Below are 26,075 nucleotides of genomic sequence, written 5' to 3'. Positions count from 1 at the left end.
GCCTGCCCGAGTCGCCGCTCTTCTGTCTCCACGCGCCTCCGCCGAGGCGCGGGGTGCACGGCTGTCTTTTGGCCGGGGGAAAAAAAAAGAAGATCCGTTGCCAGCGTGTGAGGTCTCATTAACAGACTGTAATCCCATCATGGCTGATGCTAATAGATTATGATGCTGCCTCCGCATAACAAAAGCAGCGGGTCTAATCCTGCTCCCCCCCCCCCCCCCCCCCCACCCGAGCTACGGATTCATCCCTCAGCCTCCAAACACAACCTCTGCATCCTCATTTCTACAAGCGGCGCTCGGTCTGATGAGCACATTCAGGCGTTCCTCGAGTAAATGAAATCAAATTACACATCAAATGTAAATACCGAAAGCAAACGCTGCGGGACTATATTTCAATATATTTAGCTTTAAGTTAGCAATCTGGACTCAGGGAGGAGAGTCGACGCTCGTCTTTGAGCCGATGCTGTGAATAAGTATTGAAAAATCTGGCTACTTCATCACATTGATGCATGAATCGAATCTTATAAATTGAATATTGCCTTCATCACTAATTCTGCTGATTTGCTCACAGTGGTCGAGCACAAGCAGAGATGTTCAAGCTACCTCGCTGTAGCGGTACTGAATAATCTCACGGTGCACGTCCTCATAGCGTATATATATTAGACTTTTTTTGAATGGTTTTGCAGGCCCCACACATGTAAAAATGCCAGATTTAGCGTAGCGATGATTAAGCATGTCCGTCTATCTTCACCTCAGCCCTGTTCATTCCCGATGTCTGCGCACTGGAATAAAATAGTCATTTCGGGCAAACGGAATGGAAAGCAATTGAACTGATTGGCAGTTTTATGAGAAAGGCAGTCCATCGTGAAGGTTCGGCTTAGAGGAGGGAACGCACTGAATGGATGATCGTCGCCGAGTCCAAGCTCGACTTTATGGCTCTTCGCGGCCCGTTGCACAGTTTTGAAAGCGAGACGCGTATCATGCGGAGGAAGATAAAGCGTGCGGCGGAATTCAGTCCGAAGCCGGGAGGAAATTAGAGTTGATAGAGGAGGATAATGTTAGTTGGAGGAGTCTAATCTCTCAGCCTGTCACTGGCTGTTTCTGCTGCAGAGGTCCCGCAGTGGAACAAAGCACAGAGATCCAAGCGGCGTCTTCTTTTTCGCCATCCTTCCTGCCTCTATCTAAGAGTATCACTGTCGGCCTTGACTGGGCTTATCGTCCCGACATCAGTGAGAGAGCCAGTGTAGTGGTGAGCAGCTGCAGCTGTCGGATTGGTGGCTGCGAGCCGGCGAGCTGCTGGATGGCACAGCTCACAGCCAGACTGGAAAAACATGGCAGCAGGATGCCAAGAGTTTAGACGAGCCCTGTCTCCCCCTCAGCGCGGACTGCCAGGAAGGAGGCAGTTTTAGCTGGTATATAGGGAGGCGGTGAGGGGGAGGGGGGGGGGTGCTGCTGCTCATTAGGAGTCATGTTTCGCCCCAGACTGCAAACCAGAAAGCCCGAGGCTGGAAATACAATTCGCAAGACGCTCGATTCGTTATAAACAAATGAAAATCTAAACCGTTCATTTAAAAAGCATGAATCCAGTTCATTCAGTCGACAGGCGGAGACGGTTTGTTCACTTCAGTTCTTCCTGTGCGATTGCCAGTGTCATCGTGGACTCGTGTGCGTCCCTTTGGTGGTCGTATGTGTGAGGAGACGAGGGAGAAAGCGCTCACGTCCAGCATCATCGTTAACTTAAATTATCACTGTGGATGCGGCGTAACGGGCTGAATGGGAGACGTAACGCCAACCAGTTATTGAGAAAGCACCGGGGAGTCCACGATGTCTTTTTTTTTTCTTTTTTTTTAAAGCAAAACTGTGGATTTGTGTCGGGGCTTTTTCAGTTTTTATACACAGCTCGAGGATATGTATTCTACGACAAGAAATAATATCTTAATGTTAAGTTAACGGAGTAGCTTTCCACAGCCTTTGACGGTAACTCTGGGATCTGATTGGCCAAAGCATTCGACATTTGTTAAATAAATACCTCAAATCTAGTATTGTGTGGATTTTCTTTATAACTAATATAAGCTGATATAGAACCTGAGTTTCAGTAAAATAAAAGCTCATATTAATGAATATAAAGAGTTTTGTATAAAAACCTTTTGACATTGTATGTAAAGGTTTCTCTAATTGTTTTAAATTCATTTTTAGATATTTCTAAATCTACCAAACTTCTAAATGCAGTGTTACAGTTTGCCTCAAAGAACTTTTTTTATGAGTAATAGTCCGTCCCTCACGCTCTCTCACCTCTCACCTCCAATCCAAAGACGGGTTCCTCTCCACAGCCAACGGTCCGTATCAAAACAGTCCAAACATGTAAAATACGTCTACTCTATTCCTGTTTATTCCTCATCACGGGTCTCTAAATAGCAGCGAGTATTTCTAGACTCGAAACCAAAAACCCGGGGCGAAAGAAAAAAAAACAGAAGCACGACTCAAAAGTGAGGGAGGTGGCAACCGCTGTCAGCCAGACTAATGTGTAAGTACTGACACACTTGCATCAGCAAAACACACACACACACAGACACACACAGACACACACACACACACACACAGACACACACAGAGCTAACCAGAAACCCAGCGCCTGACTGGAGGGAAGCCAAAAGGTTGTCAAATAATATTCCTCTGCATACTTTCCGTTAATGAAATTTACTCCACTTTTCTCAACGCAATGATAATCTTTCCGACGGGGTTATTTGACGACGCGGGAGATAAATAAAACAACACCTGCCTCTTCCTCGAACACTACACTGTGTGATGTATCTCCAGACCGGCCTCACTGCTCTGTCGCGTTATGCTGCCTGTGAACGAGCCGTAAACAAGTCATTGTTGCCGGACAACAGGAGGGGGGGGGGAGGTGAGGGGGGTTAAAAGCCGACGGCCCGCTGGGACAACGACGACATTGTTCGAGGCTCTGGGTGGAGGAGCGGGGGCGGGGCGGGGTGGCGGCGCTGCATAGCCGCGGGGGAACCGCTCACCTTGGGTGGCTTGAAGGGGTAGTCTGGCGTGAAGGCGATGTCCAGGAAGAACACTCCCCCCTCGTACACGGAGCCCGGAGGACCCAGGATGGTCGACCTCCACTCGTAGATGTTGTCTCCTTTGGGCCCGGCGCTGGAACCGCAAACAAACAAATGAAAGGAGAAATATTTAATCCACCAGCAGAGGTTTAGAGAGCGAGAGAGAGAGAGAGAGAGAGAGAGAGGGAAAAAAAAACGCTTTAAACGTGTAACTCAATTTTCCCCTCAGCAGCACGGCGGTGAATAAATAAAGTGTGTGATTATCAGCCGTTAAATCAGCCGCACAAAGCTGCCGCACAAAGTTCTTATCCATTAGAAGATTACGCAACATCACCGCTGCGTATATATGTGACTCTGCGAGCCGGGAGAGATGATGAGCGTGATCAATGTCATGTGGATGACTGATCCGTCGGACACACACACACAGGCACACAGGCACACACGCGCACATGCACACGCACACACACACACACACACACACACACACACACACACACACACACACACACACACACACACACACAAACAGGAAGGGGTTGAGCAGCAGCAAGCGGCTCTGTTTCCTAACTGTTCATCAGCGCTTCACCGCCGGGCAGCTGGCGGCCGCCGAGCTCCATTGTTGCCTCGATTTACGCAACAAACACACACGCACGCACACATACACACACACACACACACACAAACACACAGCTGTGAGAAGGGAGGCACTAATCCAATTCCTTTTTCTATTGGAATTAGGCCAGATGCCCCTGTCGGTTTCTTGTATTACTTTTACTTTCATCATTTACACACACACACACACACACAGAGGGAGAGAGAGAAGGAGGGAGAGAGGGAGGGAGAGAGGCACATCAATGTAAGATGAGAGGGTGAGTGGAGTTGGAAACAGCAGCCTGTTGTAACGCGCCACACTGCAGACCTATTCCTCGTCGACGTGTGTTTGGACACACAGAGGAATTATGGGAGCGTGCGGCGGGAAAAAGGGGTGCCGACATGTTTCTCCTGGTCTGGATGGATAAAAATAGTCCGCGAGCCGCCCGCCGTGTGCCTGGGGGGCCGACAGGGGGCCGATAAATCGCTCGGCTCGGCTCGAGGCCGCGACCTGATGTGACACCGGTGTCACGCTGGAGGGAAATCTATGTTTGTGTGTCAAATTGCTTTTCTAAATGCCAACGATCGCAGGGCAGCGCCGGCATATTCGGTGAGCGAAAACCACGATCCGGGGCTTGTATTGATCTATTTTCTTTATTTACTCTGGCACCTAACACTGAAGACTTGAAACAAGCACATCCATTTTTAAACACTTCGACCGGGAAACTTTAAAGCATGCAAAGACATTTAAAAAAAAAAAAACAACAACCAAAAAAACCTGTCTTTTGTGCCCCAACTGTTTGAAAAACTAAGCTTTTGTTCTTGAAAAGCGCCACGTGGATAAAGAGTATTATTAATGGTATTATTATAAATGGTGTAAGTGGAGAGTTAAGATGATTTTCAATGGTTTAAACTTCTCTTTTAAAAGGCTTTTTCGACACACACAAGGATAACACTCTGAATGGAACACAGCTTTTATTACAGATTATTGCTTTCATGATTTCCTCTATTCAGCTTAATCTCCTGCAACAAACCACCAAGTAAAGTTTGTTGCACTGGTTTATTCCGCTGAATATCAGCAACGAAGAGCAGCTGTTGGGAATCCGCAAACTACCAGTGTCGGTCTTGAAAAACCCGCTATTAGTCAAATCCTATTGCGAGGGAGACGTTTAAAATCGACCCCTAGGCCTCTTAAGGTTGGCCGACCACAGCTTTTCTCTCTCTCTCTCTCTCTCTCTCTCTCACTCTCTCTCTCTCTCTCTCTCTCTCTCTCTCTCTCTCTCTCTCCACTGGCGTTCCCACAGTTCAGTCTGCAGCATCTGGAAACGTTTAGAGCTTCGCCAGCACCACCTCCTCTTTATGTTCCTGCAGCCTGGTACAATCTGCGCCGACAGGAGGACAGATTTGCGATGCAGGGCGAGCAGGATCTATATTTCTACCGCCCTCCTCGGCGCGTCAGAATGATGGAGGAGACAGCCCTCTGAAGCTCACCCCGGGGCATGCCCTCTCTCCAACTTTGCAACTTGACTTGTCTTTATGTGCAATTGCTGCGGGAGTTATCTTTAAGCAACCTGCTTGGGATGTTCCAAAACTCAAGCTGGAGGGGGGGAAACAGCGCTGTTCGTGATGAAGGCTAAATAACGATGATGGACCCGCTATTTCCCACGGTGTCAATTTCCACCCTTTAAGCCATTAATAACGACCCTGGAGCCCCGAGAGGAGCGATGGAGACCAGGCTGTTGCTGTGCCCTTTAGCTCCCTTGCTATTGTGAATTCTTCACACGTCTACTGCAAAATGCAGATTGCACCTTATGAAGCGATCCTTCATTTTTACCGGAGAAGAAGAGAAAACAAAACATATGAACATTTTTCGAAATAGCCAGAAGCGTGCTTCCGAGCATCACGTCACATGAAGCCGATCGTAGTTTTTCCTCCGCCGCCTGACTTGTTGCTAAACTTGCTGTTAAAACGGGGTCGCCGCGGTTCTGCACTCACACATTGCTGAAGTCCTGGAAACCCGCCCGGGTCCGAGATGGTTTGAATATCTTCTTTGTCAATATGAATACCCGATGATTTAAAATGAAGACGTTACTGTTGGTCGGGCGCATGCATTCACATGGCAGGGATGGACTGAGAGCCCACGGCTGCTGAAACAGATCTTATATTGGAAATCCAATATTATCATACCCTCACTATCGACCGCTGTGCCATCCAACACCTTCATAAGACCGCCCGGATCACATGACTTCACCGCCTCAGACTATCTTTTACCGTTCCTCCCCTCCACCGCCTTTGTAGCTCTTTCTGAAAACTATTTTTACACACACACACACACATTAAATACAGGCACTTTCACTGGTGGCTACAGAGGTAGCAGTCGCTCAGCAAACAGAAAAAGACTCTGCAGTCTTTTCTCTGCACGGATATATATGCTGAATGTGACTAATGTTTGAACCCGGGTGGGCGTTTGTGGCTGAGACGGTGACCGCAATGTAACAACTTGTTAGGACATCACAGAGGAAACAGCAGAAGATTAAGTCACTCACTATCGAGACGTCAGCCTTTATTTAGCGAGGAAATGTCTAGCGAGCGCTGTGCTCTTTCACGGCAGCCCGCCGCTGCACATTCACACACAATCAGACGGACACGATTACAACCGTGTGCAGCAGCAGCAGCAGCAGCAGCTGGAGGCTCGACGCCCCGCCCACCGGCACCTGCACGGGCGTGGTGGAGGGAGCGGGGGATTTGAAATGGTGACCATCTGTGTCGTCAAGGCTGCTGATGGTTCACTCGTACGGGATGACGCGTACTCTCTTGAAATATGTTACGCTTCCTTGAAACTTCCTGACGTCAAAGAGGAAGAAGAGGAAGCGTTCGAAAATCTCTTTTTTTTTTTACAGTGAATCATGCTCCAACCTTCGAGTGAAATATGGACATGCTGGGTGTGACATGAGCCGCTACATTATTTATGTGGATGTTTTTCGCCCTCTCCTACGGAGGCATGCTTCGCCCCCCCTCATGTGTGGGAGTATCAGCTTCCCCTCCATCACCTTGGGCGGTGAACACGCGTGTGCCTACTGCTGGTTCTGCCATGTGACGGGGACTTGACGCTGCCTCGTCAGATCAAAACTGTCGCCAGCAGCCATCGGGTACAGTGTACCAATCTTCCGTCAGCTTCGAGAGACATCGGCGTCCGTAGGAATGACATCAAGGCGGCGGCGGCGGCGTCCTGACGAATCATTTCGTGGCGAGCACACGATCTCGCGGATCAATCCCACTGCTGAATGAACACTTTTTTTTTTGCTTTTTTTTTGAACGCGGCGTGAGGAACGGTCCCCGCCAGCAACACAACGACAGTTTGTACGTCGCGTTTTTTTTTTTTGTGTGTGTGTGTGTGTGTGGATCTGACGAAGCCTGTTTCCTGTTTGAGTCCGCGGCGGAAACGCGCTTGAAAATTTCATGAATCACATCGGCAGTTGGAAACACTCGCCGCTCCACCGAAAAGCGTGAGAGAAAGGAATGAAAGGACAGACGTCTGGGACCGACTCCAGCTCTGTGAAGCCACAGCGATAAACACTCTTAAAATCTCTTGTGTCACGCCGAGACCATTCCACCGCCGCCACACACCCACTCACTGATGCTCACATCGAAGTGGAGGGAGGGGGGGAGGGTGTGTGTGTGTGTGTGTGTGTGTGTGTGTGTGTGTGTGGGACAAACAAGACCGTTTTCAGTTCAAACAGAGTGCTCAAACACACAGGAGCGAAAAGGCAAACTGATGTGCAAATGTATTCAGCTTCATCATCCCCTCTCCCCCTCTCATCAGCCTCAATCTCCTCAGGCTGGGCCGGGTCTGAGTATTCGTAGGGAAGAGGATGATGAAGGGCATCGATCGCTCAACATCTTCAAAGGTCCCTTCCAGGACACACTGTGCTTCCTGTTCTCCTAATGCGCATCTCTCTGGTTTGTTACCGAGGAGAAGGTCAGTTTATTGATGGCGGTTTGCGCCAATGAACGGAAATCAGATACGTTCCAACCAATCATGTCCGCCTGTTATAGGATGGATACGACCTGGTTTGAATGACTGCAAATCTGTACGTACGAGTAATCAATTCTAAGCTGGTTGGCATTGGGAAGACGAAAACGAACCAATTCTGAAGAGACGGCGCCAGCCTTGGTTTCCCTTGATCTACGCTGTAACTGCTGTTTCATGGGCGTTTTTTTTTTTATCCTTTCACATATCAGATGTCGGGGGAAAACACAAAATCCTTGTGATGTTCTTTTTTTTTTTGCCAGAAAAGCAGCATGAATCCAACATCCAACATCCGTCCAACACTTGCATCCACACGAGAATCTGGACTGGTGTTTTGTTGAGTGCAAACATTCCTGAAAACCAGAGAGCGAGTCGTAAGCAACGCTCTGGCGTGTCCTCTAGCGCCACCGTCGGGTCGACATGGTTGGATTTCCTTAACAAGTCCTGACTAAACTTCCATCGATAAGGCAAGAAATATGGCACATGTGGATCAGCACAGCATTTCGTAAACACATTTGTTGTTTTAACTGAAATAAATATGATGACTTTTCATCCACGCTGACACGCTAAACATCAGCATGTTAGCATTGGCATGTTAGCATTGGCATGTTAGCATGCTGACGTGGCTGCGGGTTAACGAGCTCTTGAGTTACTGATAATTCTCAAAACAATATAAAATGTTTGTATGGAGAATACTATTTAAGTCACAGAAGCCAGAGTAAAAAATCCAGTTACCATCTTTGTTTCGGGCCAGTTATTGGCCAATAACATATGCACACAAGTTATTATCTTATGTGCAGGGGATCCATATCTTGTTTGCGCAAGATATTAAACGGTGTGTCATAAATATTACCTTTCAGGACTTTGTACAAAAGAGTCATACCAATACTGCAGGAAAGGATTACCCAAACATCATGCAGGAATATTATGTACAAAAACTCCACATATGTGTATATATATATATATATATATATATATATATATATATATATATATATATATATATATATATATATATATATATATATGAAAACTCTGGCATAAAACAGATAAAATCGCAGCAGCAAAAGCAGCTCCACAAAGCGAGCTAACCCTCGATGAATAAACCGCTGTGGTTTCAGCTGAGAGCACCAGTCTCTTGAGTAAGCAGTGTCTCTGTGACCTCTGTGCTCAAAGTGGCATCATTTATCATTTCCCTCAGTGGGTGTTTCAACGATTGCGTGAGGTAATCAATTCAGCTAATGAGGGTGAGTGACAAACAGGAGCCCTGACTGTCTATCTCTGTCAAGTCACATACACTAACAGTTTAAAAGCTTGTGGGGTTGCGAGAGATTTAGGGTTGGCTGCACACATATACATCTGTAAAACCCTTTTTTTTCTGACAATGATTTTGTCATCACGCTAGCTGGTGGTGAACTGGGACAAGCAAACGTGAAAGTAGTGACAAACTACACAATGCACGACCTGCTCAGCGCCAAACCGAAGACAAAGTTAGCGACCATCTGGTGGTCAGCGAGAGAGAAAGATATTTCTCTCAGGAGTTGGTGGAGGCCAAATCAGAGCTAAAAGTAGAGGAAATGTTTGAGTATCTGCCGCGACAGAGACGATTATAAAGGAATGCTAATGTCTGCTGGACGTGTAAATGTTTAACTGTTTGCTAACATGTGAGGTGATGATGGGTGTGCTTTGGGTTTCCAGACAGTTTCGCAGCCCCGAAGTGGCCAAAATAATCAATTAATGCACATTTAAGGGCATGTGCCCTGTGAGCTTAATGATGAAACATAATGTAATGCTTTGAAAGTATTAAACAGGGTTTTATGATTGAGTCAAAGCTCAAGAACCATTTTAAGGACCTTGGCCTTTGCACACTTTCCATGCACGAGACTGAAGGAGATTGAAAACGTACAGTAAAAAAAAATACTTCCTCAGTGCACCGAATCTTTACGGTGCTGTAAACATTTATTTTCATAAATCTGTATTACAAACCAGAGCTTCCAAACAAGCGTTTTCCCTTGAGAGTGAAATCAATCTAACAGAGATGTCAGTGTGTCTGCTTACGGCGTCTTCGATGCCTTTGACACCTCAACATCTATTCGACCAGCGTACTGTGATTATTATTGAAACACCTCAGCTATGTTTCTACGCTCAAGGGCATTGTGCAAATGTCAGTGACTCACCAGGGAGTGTAGAGAGGAGCTACACACACAAATCTATTAAAAAGAAAACAGGCAAATATGAAATATCGCTCACGGGCAGAAAGCCAGGGAGGAGAAAGTCCTGCGTTACTTCCAGGAAGCAGAGGATGCAGTCATTGAGGTGTTGTTCAAATGTGACTTGAGTTGGTTGTTGTGTACACCCGTAGTGGGCGTGTTTGACCATGTCAACAAATCATTCAGTTCAATTCAATTGGAAAAAACATATGTTTTATTCCCAGTCTAAAGGTATGCTGGTAAAAACAACATCTACCTCTCGTCAGGGGGTGACAATTTAAATGATCCAAATACAAAAATGGTTTCCACCTCTTTTTTTTTTGCTGCTTGGTAAAACAGGAAATTATATTTAATGATCCCAGTGAGATTAAATGAAGTCCTCGCCCCTTACTCAGCATCCCCTGGCAGGCAAACAGCATCTAACAGGTCTGATTAGATTGTGATCGCATAGCGGCCCTTTGACGAGCAGGGCAAAGGGGGATTCATAAAGATTACAGATATCCATGTAGGATGAGATTCAGAAAGACAAGCCAGCACAACGTTGTCAGCTTCGGCTCCTGTTTGCTGCAGTAAAAGACAGGACCAAAGAGGAGAGGACGGCGGAGGATGAAAGGCGACTGGCAGCATTATCATCTACTTACTTTCCAGCCTGGATGGCTAATCCCTCCTGCCTCTCTCCAGATTACAAACTAACTGGATCAAAACCTGACAACGAATGATGACTCAAATATCCCACGACACACTCAAAGGGCCTTCAATGGCTTCAAGAACACATTTGATTTGATACCATCTCTCCCAAAGGTCAATTATATCTATAATCAGATTTTTAAGATTGTTTATTGTCGGAGAAGCATTATTGTCTATCGTCGGAGTCATGGGGGTCATTGGTTTGGTGCTTCGCTCAATTGCAAGATTGGCAGTGCGGTGAGGTGAACTGGCACCTGTCCAGGTACCAGTCCAGAGGCCGACCCTGGTCCGAGCTTAACTCCATCGTCCACCAACCACCATCCAGTCCCCAAGTCCCTACGGACTGAGCTACTGCCCCACAGCTCCCAGCAACGAATGAATCGATTGGATATAAGTATTACTAGAGGAGAATTAGAGTCTTTTGCGGAAAACTGATATCTGATATATATATATATATATATATATATATATATATATATATATATATATATATATATATATATATATATATATATATCAAAGGTTTTTGCAAGGCTTGCCTGGCATTTGTTAGCACCGATGCGATGCTCTTCCTCTGCACTATACTCTCCATCTTGTACCGAGCACAGCTCATTTTGCTGGTCATTTCGCTGAGTCATGGGGGTCATTGGACAAATTTCCCGTGGGATAATCCAACAGCCTCTGACACCCCTCGCCCACTCATTTTGGGACCATCGATTTGGGGGATCTTGGAACTGGGGGAGTTTTTTCCTGAACCTGTCTGACAAGCGTTCTCATTCACGCATGAATTGGTCAGGTGTGTTGAGGTGCGACTCGGTGCATCGCTCAAATATCTTTGAGGGAGGACTGAAAGTGTGCGCCTTCATCCCAATTTGTAGGATTCATAACTTTTCCGGACTACTAAGGAAGGAAAACCAGAGGGAGTGTTTGGCCACTGGAATGCTGGAGACCTTTAGATGTGGTTTGACGACATTTCATCAAGTTGGTTTCAAGGATGCTGATCCTTTTAGTTTTCGTGATCAAACCCCACTCTGGGTAACAGACCGGACAAGTGTATTACACCTCATAAGGGTCATTTTTAATTGCTAATTAACGATAAAGCACTTAGTTAATCCCCCACGGCTCGGAGAATACCCGCCAAATCTCATTAAGGAAAACTCACAGGTCCCAGGTATTGATGGACCATCAACTAGTTATAGCAGGTATTATTAAGCCATAAATCTCTGGAGGCGGTTCCTTGCGGCTTAGCAGGATTTCCAAAGCCTCATTAGCGAACACTAACCAGCATCATCGCGCCAGTTCTTTTAATGAAGGGTAGACTCAAGGTCTCTGGGACTGATCCTTTCTAAAAGGCCTTTTCGAAAGAGGTGAACTGCTTAAACCCCCTCGAGATGAAAGCTCTTTTGATTCCTTTGTTGCTTTAGCTAAAAGGACTAAGTGTTGGCTTGCGCAGGCTTTTGTCCCTCTTCATTTGGTTCGGCTCTATATTCACAATGCACAAGTTCACTGGGAGCAGAGGTGACAAGAGCAGGCAACGGAAAGGGCTGATTGGAGGAAGGTCGGCCGTGGTGCAACTCCAACACCCTCTAACCTTTGAATCAGCACTAAACCAATTGCACTCTGCCATTGTCTTGAACACGTTGCCTAGCAATATGTCATCCCTGCAGTGACTTTGTACGTGTGCGTGTGCCTGTGTGTGTGTGTGTGTGTGTGTGTGTGTGCAAGAGCAATTTCCATGGAAACAACACCAGCAGTACAGGCAGACACAACTGCTTCAACTCACCTGAAAACACTTTAGCCAATGGATGCAACGAAAAAAAAAAGACCAATAAATGAATTGTCTCACACATTCATCTTTGCTTATGGCTCATCATCTCCAAATAGGCCCTTCGGGGGCAAATCAACAAACATTAAGCGATCAAATTAGCCAACAAGATCATATGAGAGGCATCGAGACACAGATTACTTTCTAAATGTTAGTGACAGCTCATGGGCAGACATCAAATCTAATACACTCCTCGCGTGGTCGTTCTAATGATGCCTCAAATAAGAAATGAGATTTGCATCAATAGAGAGCAGTTGGAAATGAATTAGACCGTTCAGACTTTGCGCATGATTTGCTTTGATGGCGAGCACCGGCGGTGCCATCACGGGGAAAGCTCGTCATCCCCAACTCAGGTGCTTCGCGTCTTATCTTTATGAAACACACGGGTGGGTTAGTGCTCACTCGATAAAGTGCAACACTTGGTTTGATGCTTAAAAAGGAAGGTGCAATGTGTCGTATCTGGACACCTGCTCCGAAGAGAAGCGAACCCCCCATTGCTGAGGACCGAGGCCAGTCGTGTCCTTGCTTCTTCCACATTAAATTTGATCCAATTAAAAAAAGCTCAAAGGGCACAAAGGGCCGTATTATTACGAAGCCTTCGGTGCAGCTTTACTTCTACGTTCTCTAGACTGAGGCGCTGCAGAGACTCACCACCGCCTCTCAAGTCCTTTTTTTGTTTATTTACCATACTTTTTTTTAATATATGTCTCATATTGTTGCACTGTGTTTTTTGTCATGCACCAAATGTCTTCTAAGAGGCAATAAACAGTTCTGATTTGATTTTATAGACCAGACTTCGCTGATTAGCCATAAAAATTTAAGCACAATACGTATTTGGCATAACATCAAAACTGCTACTTCTTCACACTCTTTTGCTAAAGATTACTGAAGAATTTGGCCGTCGAGTAGCTGGGTCTCTGTTAAGATGCACGACGCTATGTTGCAACGTCTCCGTAGGGGGCAGGAAGCCAGCAAATGCCACGGCTTCTCCGGCTCCTATGATGAATTACAGGAAATGTCATCCGTCTCTGGAGTAAACATTGGAAAAGTGTCGGGGCCCAGACTAACAATACAGCGGAGACAAGTGCATCAGCGCACGCACGATTAAAGGCTCTAATTTAAAAACAAACACGATGAGACGGAAATAGCCTCCGTCTGTTTGGAGGCAGAATAAAAGCAGACTTCATGGAGGACCCGTTAGATTGCATTGCATTAGACTGTACAGGTGTACACAGTAAAGTGGACACTGAGTGGATAGACTGTGCGCTGCCAAGTTTTTTGGTGTGCAGCCCGTCTGAGCATAAGCTGCCCGAGTGCCAAGAGCAGATGAAGATGTCAATGAAGGACACGTCTTTTTTATTAAAGTATACAAGAAAAATAAAGTTCAGCCGTGCCGAGGACTGCTTTGAGGAACGAGAGGGATTCTCCGGCGCCGTGTCTTCATCTTCGGTTCGTCATTTTGTTAGCTTTGGTATTTGCTTCAGCTCCCTCCCCCTCCTCCTCCTCCTCCTCCTCCTCCTGCTCCTCCTCCTCCTCTCCTCCCTCATCCCATATGTGTATCCAGCCTTGCTCTAACACACTCCTCTGCAGACACGCAGATGGGTTTTTTACTCTCCCGATAAATCAGCTGGAAATGGGAGGAGGAAAGAAGGCAGTCCTACTTTTCAACAAGGTAAATTGTACCCTTGTTTTTCTATTTTGAATCCTGGGTATGAATTGTTACTCCGAAGTAAAAAAAAAACAGCCGGTCATTAATTACTTGCAGTCTGCAGAGACTCTTTCTTACACTTTAGGACTTGAGGAGATTTTGTCGGCCTTTTCTTTTTGCACTGAAGCTGCTGATATCTCTGGTGCTTGTGTCTTATACATCTGTCAGGGCTGCGTTGTTATTTGGGAACTGAAGGAAATTATATCAAAAACTGTTCCAGAAGTGGCATTTCATGGTTGGTCATTCTTGACCTTGAGAACAAGGTCAAGAATTTAGCAATATTTGTCACTCAAGAGTCCACTTACTAGATTTTTTTTCTCAAAGCTTTCAAACAAATCTTCAACACATTCATCAGTGGAAGGAGTTTCAACAGTTGCTCAACGTCTAAGATCCCAAGATGAGGTGAAAAGTTTTGGGGAAAACTGGTAGGAGTCAAGTTGTATTTATCTTTTGTTTCCCCCTAATACCTTACTTGAAGAAATACACCTTCTTTTCCTTTTACAAAAGAATCCAAATGTCTCAGACAAACAAACAACTTTGCCTAAATAAAAATGACAATGACATGTGTATTTCCATCAGGAACTATCAGATTAAAACACGAGTTAACAAAATGGAGAATATAACCAGATTTCGGGTTAAAACCAAAAAAATAAATAATGCAATCTTCATGGTTAACATAACCTCGGGCTGTGTTTAAAAGCCCAGAAAAGCCTTTACTTATTGCAGAGTTTTGCTTTTCAAGTTGGCGTGCCTGTGTCGGCTTCATGAATGGCTCCCCGGTGCTTTCTCAATAACTGGTTGGCGTATGTCTCCCATGCAGCCTATTATGCTGCATCCACAGTGATAATTTAAGTAAATGATAATGTTGGATGTGAGTAATTTCTCCCTCATCTTCTCACACATTCAGCCACTGAAGGGAGGCAAATGTGTTTATGATAACCTTTACTGTTGCTGTAGCTGTTAATGGCTCCCATCACGGTGCAGGAATGGTAATTCATTAACCTTCCTCCATAGCGGCGAGGAACTACCGCCGATGAACAGAGAGAGAGAGAGAGAGTGAGAGAGAGAGAGAGAGAGAGAGAGAGAGAGAGAGAGAGAGAGTGGGGGGGGGAGAGATAGAAATATAAAATAAAGATGGTGAAAACAACAGAAGAGAGGTTTCTCGATGTTTCGCTTGGTAAAGGTAATACGTTACTAACTTAACTCCTGTGCTAAATCACGGATGACAACGATCATCATCCCGTCAGAGATGGATGGTTGTCCGGCCTCGGCCGGAAGCTCCGATTGGCCAAAAGTGCTGTTTGAGGGGCGGGACTTAGGAAATCGTCGCTTGGCCATTCCCCCCCCCACCCCGCCCCCCATGGACCAATCTGGTGGTGAATGTGGGTCTAATGAAATCTCAGTACTCTGGTTGCGGTCCTGTGTGCTGCTCCTTTCCCAGAAGAAAAGGCCTCTAAAAGGCCTCTTTCATCTTTTGGAGAAAAAAAAATATCTTAAGCTTTCATCCTCTTTTAAAAGACGAAGAAGAAAAAACTAATAAAATTCCACACTGGCGGGAGGACAGAGATTCGCTTTGTGTGTGCGGTTGTGCGGTTGTGTGTCGGCAGTGTCTCGTCTCGCTGACACGGAACGGAAAAAAAAGAAATCCAGCGGCTGGCTGCACGACGACGGCAGCGAGCTCTGCGGAGACGCGACGCTTCTGTTCAGAACTAATCCGGCGCCACCGCCACCTCCCATGAGCAATGTGCGCTTTAAGGGGAAATGTTGAGACGGCGCTCGAGGTGAGAGCGCTCGCACTTTGAATAACTCCGGAGAAGTCGAGAGGAGTGACGGGAAAACCCGGTGAACACAAACGCGGCTTGTCCTTTTCCCCTTTCACACGCAATCATATCCGAGGTTCACGGTGCATTGTGGGTGCTGTAGGATGAGCGGATACATGAAGTCACCGCCGCTGTTGTCCAGTGGATGTATGACACAATCCAAGCTCAGGCTGTGAGCTCGATCACCCAGATGGGGCCAATAAAAACACTATTTTCTTACCATATAACAATAAAAGAATTACGCTCTGTTTAATGTCATGCCATTAACTATATTTTTGCCCCATAAAGTACAACCTCTAGTGTGTTAAAGGGGTAGTCCAGTGATTTAGTGTTGCGCTCCCATGAACGGAGGACTCACAAGACACAGAATTAGGTCACAATCGAGGCGGCAGACGTCCTGACGTTCCTGCGTCTGTGCTGCCGCTCTCGCTGCCCGCGTCTTTTAAACGCCACGCACACCAGCTGCAAACGCAGCAGCGCTTTCTGAGACATGACGGCATCAGGGTTACTTTCAGGCTCTGGTGAACTATTTTCAAGTGAGAAATTGGTGGAGTGCCACTTTAAAAACAAAGAACAGGGCGAGCTTTGTGATCTCGTGCGCCGGGGCTCAACATGAGACTCGATTCTGCGCTGTAATAAAGCTGGAGTTCCCCCTCAAACGTCCCCCGTACATTATGCGCAAGGAAACTCCACACTATGGCATTGTTGCACAGCTATTCTGTGCAGCGTCTGCTTGTCCTTACATGTTTTTAAGTTACCATGTGATGTTAAGTGAGGACTGGACTGGATTGGAAGCGTCAGCTGACGAGAACAATCTCACCAAACACTCGCTTGCTGGTTCTGGAGCTTTCAGCCGCCTTCATTACGCCGAGCGATGAAGACCCGATGATGGAAACTTTTCCAACAGAGCAAAACTTCCAACTGCCGAGGACGACAATGTGGGACGGACGAAAGCTCCAGAACAAACGCGAGAGGGGGTCTTGAGAAGAGACTCTTTTGTCGCATTAAAAAAATAGATAGTTGTCTTGTGCATTTTCCATAAACTCCTCTGTGGATCGAACTCGCAGATATGACACGTATTGACTTTCAGAAACAGCGGCCCGTTGGTCCGGCTGCGTAATAAACGACCACCCAACGAGTGCACCAGCCTTCACCAAGCCGATATGAACTCGGCCGTTAGTGCCGGTCTCTCAGGGTTGCTGCCGCTGAATCACCCGGCGGGTGGTGATGTCATCCACCTCGCGACGACACAATCAAAGTGATTGACAGCGAGTGCGCCGTGACAGACCAGACTGGCAGTTAGAAATGTTGACACGGCGGCGGCAGAGCGGAGACGACAAAGGATGGAGGTGAAACTTTCCAACCTTCCAAGTTTTTCCAAGTTATCTTTCGCGAATTCATGTTGAACGACAGAGTCGGCGTTTGCCGGCTAAATATTTAAAAAAAACTGTCAACACAAACTCAAGTGCACCAACCACACGATTGATAGTAGATGTTTGAGAATGAGTTCACGTTTGAATTGACTGGATCCATGTGCCGAATACAGGAGGAACTCACTGACCAGCGTGGGTGGAAATGTGGGTGAAAGCAGATGAAGTGTCAGTTTAGTTATTAACAAAGACGCAGGGATTGATCGGAAAACCAGCTGTTTTTTAGCTGATCGGCCGCGACGGTTGACCGGCCGATCGCTCCTATATTTCTTTTTTATTTGTCTCTGCCAGACACTTTTACACATGTACTGCCGCCGCCTGATAGTTTTACATAACAGCACAGATGGTAATGTCACACACGCAAAAACACACACACACACACACACACACACACACACACACACAAAACATGTCGTCAGTGTTGATCTCTCCTGTAGAGTGAAGAAGACACGTATTGTACTGTAATTATAAATCCCCATTCTGCTCAGAGTAATCACAGAGACTGGCTTGTAAAGCTATCATGATGCCTTTTTAAATAACACTAATTTCAGTTTTCACTGCAATTCATAATATATATATATATATATATATATATATATATATATATTTATATATATATATATATATATATATATATATATATATATATATCAGAAAAGGGGATTATGACCTCTTTAACTCACTAATATTAGACCTAAGTCGCTTATAATAAAACAATCCAAACTTTTGTAATCATAAAATTGTGTGTTTTTATGCAAATAACCGCCGTAGATGACGATAAAGTTTCACAAACGAAATATTTGATTAAACAAAAGTTACTCTGAAGCTTTACTGTCAATTGTAGTTCTGAGAAAGAAAGTCAGAATTGGCAGGTTAGACGAAGTTGTGCATCTCCAGACATCAGTTGTAGGTTAAAGTGTAACTAAACGACAGCTGAATGGTTCGCTTTTTGCTTTTTTTCCCCCCCCGAGTTGTGCGGAGGATCACGACTTTGTCGGCATTGCGATGCATGCATCGTCCGTGAAGTTTGGAAACCACAGGAGCGAGAACATCATTTGCATTTTCTTCCTTTTTTTCTCTCTTCTCAACGTGGACTAAAACCATCAAACTATAACCGTGAAAGTGACCTGACACACTTTGAAAACGCACAACCACCTCAACTTTTGTCAAACTCCGTGCTGCATGCTGTCCTGTGATGTCATTAATCACCGTGCACTCCCTACTGGCACACGCTGTAACAGACTTCTGATGCCTTGTGAGCACCACTTCAAGTAAAGTGCAGCTATTATTATCTGCTCAAGATGAAGTCCAGGGATGAAGTCAAATAACGTTTCAATAATATATCAGTCTCCTCCCCGGGCCTCTCTACAAGGCCGCGTTCTGCCATTACATGGTTCTTGAGAGGGGTGCGCACACACACACACACACACACACACACACACACACACCAAGGTCACAGAGACCTGCAGACTCAGCGTGCTATTGTGAATAAATGTCCTGAGCAGCTCGTTAGCCGTCCTTTCAATATCGTATGCAGAGGAGCCGCCGTCGCTGAAATGAACACATTCTCTGTGGGGACAAAACCAAACGACTGAGGGGGGGAAAAGCTGCAGAGTTGCAGTGAAAGCGAGACGGGGCTTGGGCAGTCTTGGTGGCTGTGCAGTCCAAAAAGAAAACGCAGCGCTGTTACGTTAGCTTGTTGTGAACAGGAGGAGGGTGACCTCCGCAGGCAAACCGAATGCAACCATCTCTCAGTGCCCTTCCCGTACTCATCATGGCCGCATTGATTAGGTTGCACTCTGAACATTGATTTCACGTCACTGCTCTATTGTGACGGGCTCTCATAGAGGCCGCGATCACTCACAGCCCCAAACATTCAGTCCGTCTATAATTCACTCGGCCCTTCGTCCTCTTGTCTTCGGGAGACTTTTCACACGGTCAAATTATTCCTAAATCAACCGGGTCACGTGCTCCAACACACAACTCCCCGATGGCTCCGTGTATCTCTCTCTCTCTCTCTCTCTCTCTCTCTCTCTCTCTCTCTCTCTCTCTCTCTTCGATCTGCTTCACACTCGGCGGGCGTGGAGCCGGATAGCAGTAAAAGGTTGGTGCAACGACGTCAGACGTCAGCGCAGTCAAAACAAACTTTGAATAAACAAGCAGCCTGTGCGAGCGGCGGAGGGGGGCGGGGCTGTCGAGGATGTCGGGGATGTCGTCCGCACGCTGACTGCAGATCACTTTCGCCGCTGGATGCTGGATACACACTGAAGTTACCACATAACTCTTCTCCGCTTCTGGAGCCGATGAGTCCCGACAACACTGCAAGCCGCACTGCCTTGTGGGGGATGGGGATGGGACACTGCACTAGTTCAAAGACAAAGGCCACAATGCGAGAACAATGTTAGGCATCTGACACGGTGCTCCCTGTGTTCTCTCATCGGCTGCGTCTGTGATGGATTACATAACTGTTTTTTTTTGTTTTTTTTGCAGGACACTGAAAGAGACCATCGTGAGCGCGAGGGGGAAGATTGCCTGCGTTTCTTCACCAGATAAAATTTCAATTAAATTCTACTTAATCGTTAATGAGATAGAATACAGACTTGCGCTCCGGCTCGTACGCGGCCTGTGACACGCGTGCGTGGATGAAAGCTGAATTGTCATGTTGACTTTCATGGAAAATTGCCTTGACTGTAATAAAGCGTACGCTGATGGGCAAAGGACACGTCGTTAGTGGTGCAGTCCTTCAACTGGCACACGAATGCCGAACGCGTTCCAGTTGAATCGATGTGTGCAAATTAAATTAGATGCAAAACAGGCACAAGTGTTTGCGGCGTTAAGTCTGAAGGCACTATCGAGTCCGCAGCATCGCCTCCTCTCTCGTATTATCGAGCATGTATGCTCAGCCGACCCGCCTTAATAAAAGGTGAAATATCAAAGACGGCAGAGTCCATCAGCGTTCAACATCCTCGTCCACGCTTTCCTTAATGAGGACATTTATTACGGCGTCGGCCAGAAAAGCCGCGTTTTTCCACCCGACCTTAAACTGAAAAAAAGCAATTACACAAAAGCGTTGAATGTGCGTGAACGTGACATTACTTTTTAGAGATGTGATTAGGTTGATTATACAGTATTTGAAATGACACTCGAATAACACAGAAAATATGGTGAATAATGAACCAAAAGAAACTATGTTTTCCAGTATGTTGAGCTCAGGAATCGTTGTGTAAAGCGAGGACGTACATGCATCAACATGTCATCTTGTGTGTCTCCGAAAGATCACAATCTGAGGACACAAGACCCTGGTGTCCTCCCCCCCGACTCCCTCCCCTTCTCAGTGGCAGCTGCTGGGCATTCGTCACCTGAATGAAATCAAAGCCCTGGCAGGAAGCGGATCCTCTGTGTGTGTGTGTGTGTGTGTGTGTGTGTGTGTGTGGTGGCTGCCCATGCCGGGTCTCGGCGTGGCTGCCTGTGCAAAAAGCTCTCTGCCAAAACAGTAATGAAATCTCACCGTAGCGTTTCTGCGCATTAGAACTATTTGTCCCGGTGCCAAGACTTCACTGTTTACCCACACATGAGCCCTCGGGCCGGAGCCAAACACCCTCGCCCCTGCAGGGGGGCGGGGGTTACATGTGCTCACAGCGCAGTGGAAAGAAAAAAGAAAGAAAAAAAAAAAAAACATCCAGCCAGCGATGATTTACGCTGATTCATTAGCTCATCTTAAAACAGCATTAATGTTGCCCCCCCCCCCACCCCGCCTCCTGCTGAACTGCATTAGAAAATACAAGCGGAGACACCCCCCCCCCCATTAGGAGCCCAGGCTTGAAGGTGATAGCTGTTGAAAGCTGACCACAAAAGGGCACATTACGAATTCCACAGCTCGCGCGGCCACATCAGCTGGAAAACCGACTGAGGCATGCACGGAGACAATTAACCCCCGTGATTTACTGTGCAAATGATCAGGCGTCGGCCCCCTATGAAACACGCTCTTTGAGTAACAGCAGCTCGGGGGCCTCGGCAGCGCCGTGGCTGGTGTCAGGGCGGGGGAAGCTGCAGGCCCGAATGGCTCCCACAGGCTCCATTGTGCAGGTGACCTACAGGCGCCGCCCGCTGCAGCGCAACTACCTCCAAACTCCAACTGCCTTTTGCGCTGAGCGCTTAATTAATCTTATCAAGGGCGGACGTGTGCGCGCGGCAAGGACGGGAACGAGGCGACCGGGGGCGAACGGAAAAAAAAGGAAAGTCTTTTTTTGGTGGTTGGCGATAAGAGCTACAGATACCTTTGGGATGGCCGGCGAGGGAGAGCGGTCGGAGCTGCCCGAGGGGCGGAGAGAGAGGGGATGGTTCGGCGCAGAGTCCCGGAGCGATGCGAAAAAACCTTACAAAAAAATACATACTTTCCCACGCCATGAAACACATTACGGGGTGGATTTTGAAGGCGGCTGTGAAGTGCATGCTCCAGTGGAGTCTGTGGGAGCAGCCTGGCTCTCGCTGCACTATTGATTCAGCAGCGCTGCAGTTTAGAGAAGCTTTTGGCCGGGTATGAGAAATGGAAAATAAACAGAGGGAACCAAGTGGGAGCTGTGGGAGCTCCATGGGAGCAGACCAACAGACACTGAACCACAGGAAGAAAGATTCACGGTGACAGAAAAACGACCCGCTGCGCACGACTTCAGAGAGACGATTTGATTCAGGAAGCGTCAAAGGGTTTGAGTTTCCCTTCAGGTTGATTGAAAATATGTTGATTATGCAAATGAGGCATTGTCTTCTCAAATGTGTGCTTTTTTTTTAAATTTATTTTTTGCTAAGTTTCCAGAACAGACACACACATTAGAGTCAATGTGTTTTTTTCTTTCTTCCCCAGAAGGCATTTTGATATCTCTTTTTATCGCTCCATTAATCCGAAATAACTGTCAACAGTCATAAACAGAGAAAACATTTCGTCATGTTTTTAGGGATAAATATTCGATAAGTCAGACTAAGATTGATGTATAAACAAACATCTCTGTAAACAAAAAAACAACCTTCATAATAGAGAGAGGAATGAAACCTGCTGAAGTGGAGATTCATGGAGGGAGAAATAACTCATTTTGAGATCTTGTTTTGCAATATGACATTCTGAAGAAGCAAGAAGTGACAAGTGAAAATAAAACAGATATCATCATAAAACTAAAACCCAGTTAATTGCTTACATTAAAGCAATTGCTTTGACTGAAAGAAGAGCAGTAGCCCCAAATCTCAAAATTGACCGGTGCATGTTTTGTAGTGACTCCGCTCTCAACGGTTCCACTTCAAACTGTCGTTTTAAATCAAATTTGGAAAAACCTCCCAGACTCATTTACTCACTTAAACTCATTTAAAAAACAGAAAACCAGGCGTCCACATTGACGCAAGTGGAAAATGGAAAAAAAAACAACAACTCTTTCTTCAAGATCGTTTATGGATGGATAAAAGCAGACTTTGGAGCGAGGGGAGGGGGGGGGGGGTCGTAGAGTCATGTATTATTTTTGGATCGCCCCGGCGACAATTTGTTTCGGTTACCAATAAAACCATGTGATGAGGGGATCTGGCGAGCGATACGGACGCATCCGCTGCCGTGGACGGCAGAGCGGCTTCTTTCATCCGGCCGTGAGGCTCCTAAACTTATCCTCCACCCTCTGCAGTCAGAGACGCAGCTGCACACTCATGCGCTCTTCTGAAAAAAGGCAAATTAAAGAGGGTGTGGGCGGACAATGGAGACCACAATAGAGTCTGCGGATGACAGCGAGGTCTCAGCTGTAAAAAAGAAGAAAAAAAAATCCAAAAATCTGACACTTGAATAGAACCGAGTCATTGTGTTGTTAGTCATATCTTTGCTTTTTCTACTGTGAAAGGTCAAAATGTCTGCGAGGGCGAGGGTCTAAATTGATTTATATGAAGTGTCGGATCAAAGCGTGGAGCGACAGGAGCCGCGCTTCAGCGCAGCGTCAGTCATGCATCGCTGTTCATTCAAACATACATCAAACCACAATGTGTTTGAAAAGGAAATGAAACACACTAAACAGAGACACACGCAAGTATAAGACACAAGTATGCCGAGAGAAATGATACGCAACAGCGAGGCAGACACTGGAACAAGGTTTTTTTGGGCCAAACAAACCGGCCCGTTAAACCTGAAAGACCAGTGTTTATCTTTCAGGCATCGATATCTGACCTTTGACCCCGAAGAGAGAGGAGCCGGAGACAACAACACTTCAGACCGCGACGCGTTTTTTTCCCGAGGCCACACATTTCTGAAGGCGGCTTCGGCCTCAGCGGTGCACGATGGCGCGGCTCGCCTTATCTTCCCCTCGCTCGCAACTGGTTGGTTGAGTTAAGCTGTAACAACACGGGCAGATAAAGAGACGCCCAGCGCCGTTTCTGTCAGCCGCCTGCGTTATCTCTGCGATGACAGGGAGCGCTGGCCACTAACCAGCCGCACACACACACACACACACACACATGTGCACAATCACACACAGACACACACAGATCAGAGGGGCTGATGTTCAATTACTCACTTTTCACATTTGTGTTTGCAGCACGACGGCTCAGGTGGGGACAACAAGTTGTCTTGAGCTCTGCTGTTTTTTTCAGGAGCTCAATATCTCAATCAGTTTATTTTTTGAATGTTTTTACTCATTAATCACTCACTGTCCTTAAATTATTTACGGGACAAGGCAGGAAAGTGGCAAATCTGCATGTCTTTGGGAAATACTAGGTTTAGGAGTAGTGTTGTTGTGACTAAAACCTCTGCTCTGTTTTCATATAACGCACAGCAATACTTTCCTTGTCTGAATCCTTTGTACATCCTTTGTTTCCCTAAAACATTTTGCAGTCAATGCTCCAAATATTACCCAAACAGCGCTAAATGTGTATTAATCTGCCGCTGAAAAGAGTCTCAAAAGCAACATTTGCTAAAAACTGCCCAGCTGTTTAAGGCCCTTTTTTCCCCCAAAAGATATAATCTATGTTAGAAAGACTCTTTTAAAGATTTGCATCTTTAATTGGAGCTAATGTCTTCGGGGCTGAATGCCACACAGGTAGGAAAAGAACAAAACACATTTCGGTCTTTTCAAAAGGGATTCGTGGACACTAATATATAAATATAGAATCACTTTAATAATCACTTTATCCCCACAACTATCCAAAGAAACGTAAAAGAAATAAACTCCAGAGAGCAGCCACGCAATAGCCCAAAGCAAAGGTTGCTTACACCCCGATCACGCCAACAGACATAGCATGACCATCACACCGGTGCCACAGCTAAACCAGTTTGTGTTTCACTGATTACTTCCCCTCACTTCTTGCTCGGTCAGACGTGTAGTACGACTATGAACGCCTTTGAAACGGCGTTCACACAGCTTTGATGATGAAACACCACGGATCCTAATCACTTAAAGGAACGAGCCAGTTCTTTCAGATTGCGGGGGGGGGGGGTTTGTTTGTCTTGTGGAGAAACCATCCGATCAGACGGGGACGAGATGTCTGCAGCAAAAGAGCGTTATGGCTGGAAGTACCAGTCTCTAATGGGTAATGCTCAGGAAGTCAGAGTGTGCCTCTGTGTATCAGACATGAATGAAGTTTCCTCTTTAAGCGTAGGAGAGGAAGTGGTGCATTTATGTACGAGTGCAATTGTGTTTCTGTTTGCATAGAGCACGCGTGTGTGTGTGTGTGTGTGTGTGTGTGTGTGTGTGCGTGTGTGTATACACTGAACATGTAACTGAGACTGAGTGGCGCTGAAGGAGGATACTGCAGTCCTCGCTCCACAGAGCAGGACGGCATATCTAACGAGAGACTAATCATTCATCCAACACGGAGACACGATGTGCATAGCTGATATATGATGATGACCTCATTCACGCACACACACGCACACACACACACACACACACACGCACACACGAACACACCACTGCAGAGACAGGCTTAGTCAGCTGTAGCAAACTGCAGACAAGAGAGAGGAGGAAATGAGTGAGGATGGAGGCGCAGAAGCAGGCGAGGGAGACGTGGCGTCAGTTGCAGCGTGTCGATACGCGGGCCTCTCGGACACACAGGCAATACACATGTTTTTTTTAATGTTTTTTTTGCACGTAACAAGAGAGTATTAGTAGGTTTTCCAAGCAGGTCACAGGCTGATTTTTCGCAGTTGGCGGACCTGGAGGCACAGAAGGATGCTCCGCATCCTGCCACACACTGAAAGCACAAGGGCACCCTCCTTTTGCGTTTCACTCCAAAAACGCCGCAGTAATATTCTAGAGCAGCTGGTTGGGTCACTCATGGGTCCTTCACACGCAAACCCCACCTTCCCCTGCTGCCGGATGGGACGCACAAGTGCAGTCGCTTTAAAGACACGTGCTGTTTTCATCTGTTTTTAAACATAAAATGCGAAGATAAAAGCTGTTTAAAGGCATTCAGATAAATGCACGGACACGATCGGGATGACCATGAAAGCTATGAGATCCACTCTGGTGGTTCAGACATGGTGGAATGTTTCCGCTTGTCCTTTCTGTATCTACACTGTCATAAGTTTGAATACAGTCCATAAAGGTTCATATTAAAGCTTTTCTTTGACATTGATGCTCTTCGTCTGACAGGCAAAGCACTTCACCTGTCAAACTCGTCCTGAAGAGAGAAGTCAAAGTCACCTCACGCGCCATTGGACACGTTTCATTGATAAAGTTTGATGCGTCCTGA

The 26,075-nt window shown here is 46.4% G+C and overlaps 1 protein-coding gene across 1 annotated transcript in view; it reads right to left on the bottom strand.

The window, feature by feature from the left end:
- LOC137784542 (ubiquitin-conjugating enzyme E2 E2-like) overlaps positions 1-26,075 on the bottom strand; it is a 54,248-nt gene that overhangs the window by 7,736 nt on the left and 20,437 nt on the right. The window contains exon 4 of the mRNA XM_068575304.1: positions 3,024-3,156. Within this exon, the coding sequence (XP_068431405.1) occupies positions 3,024-3,156 (133 nt within the window). The remainder of the gene's footprint in view (positions 1-3,023; positions 3,157-26,075) is intronic.

The sequence above is a fragment of the Clinocottus analis genome, unplaced genomic scaffold, assembly GCF_023055335.1.
Source record: "Clinocottus analis isolate CAN_PGR_092001 unplaced genomic scaffold, fCliAna1.0.p SCAF_14, whole genome shotgun sequence".
Classification (NCBI taxonomy): Eukaryota; Metazoa; Chordata; class Actinopteri; order Perciformes; family Cottidae; genus Clinocottus; species Clinocottus analis.
The sequence above is the reverse complement of the archived record's forward strand: the minus strand, read 5'-3'. Positions and strand labels throughout refer to the sequence as shown.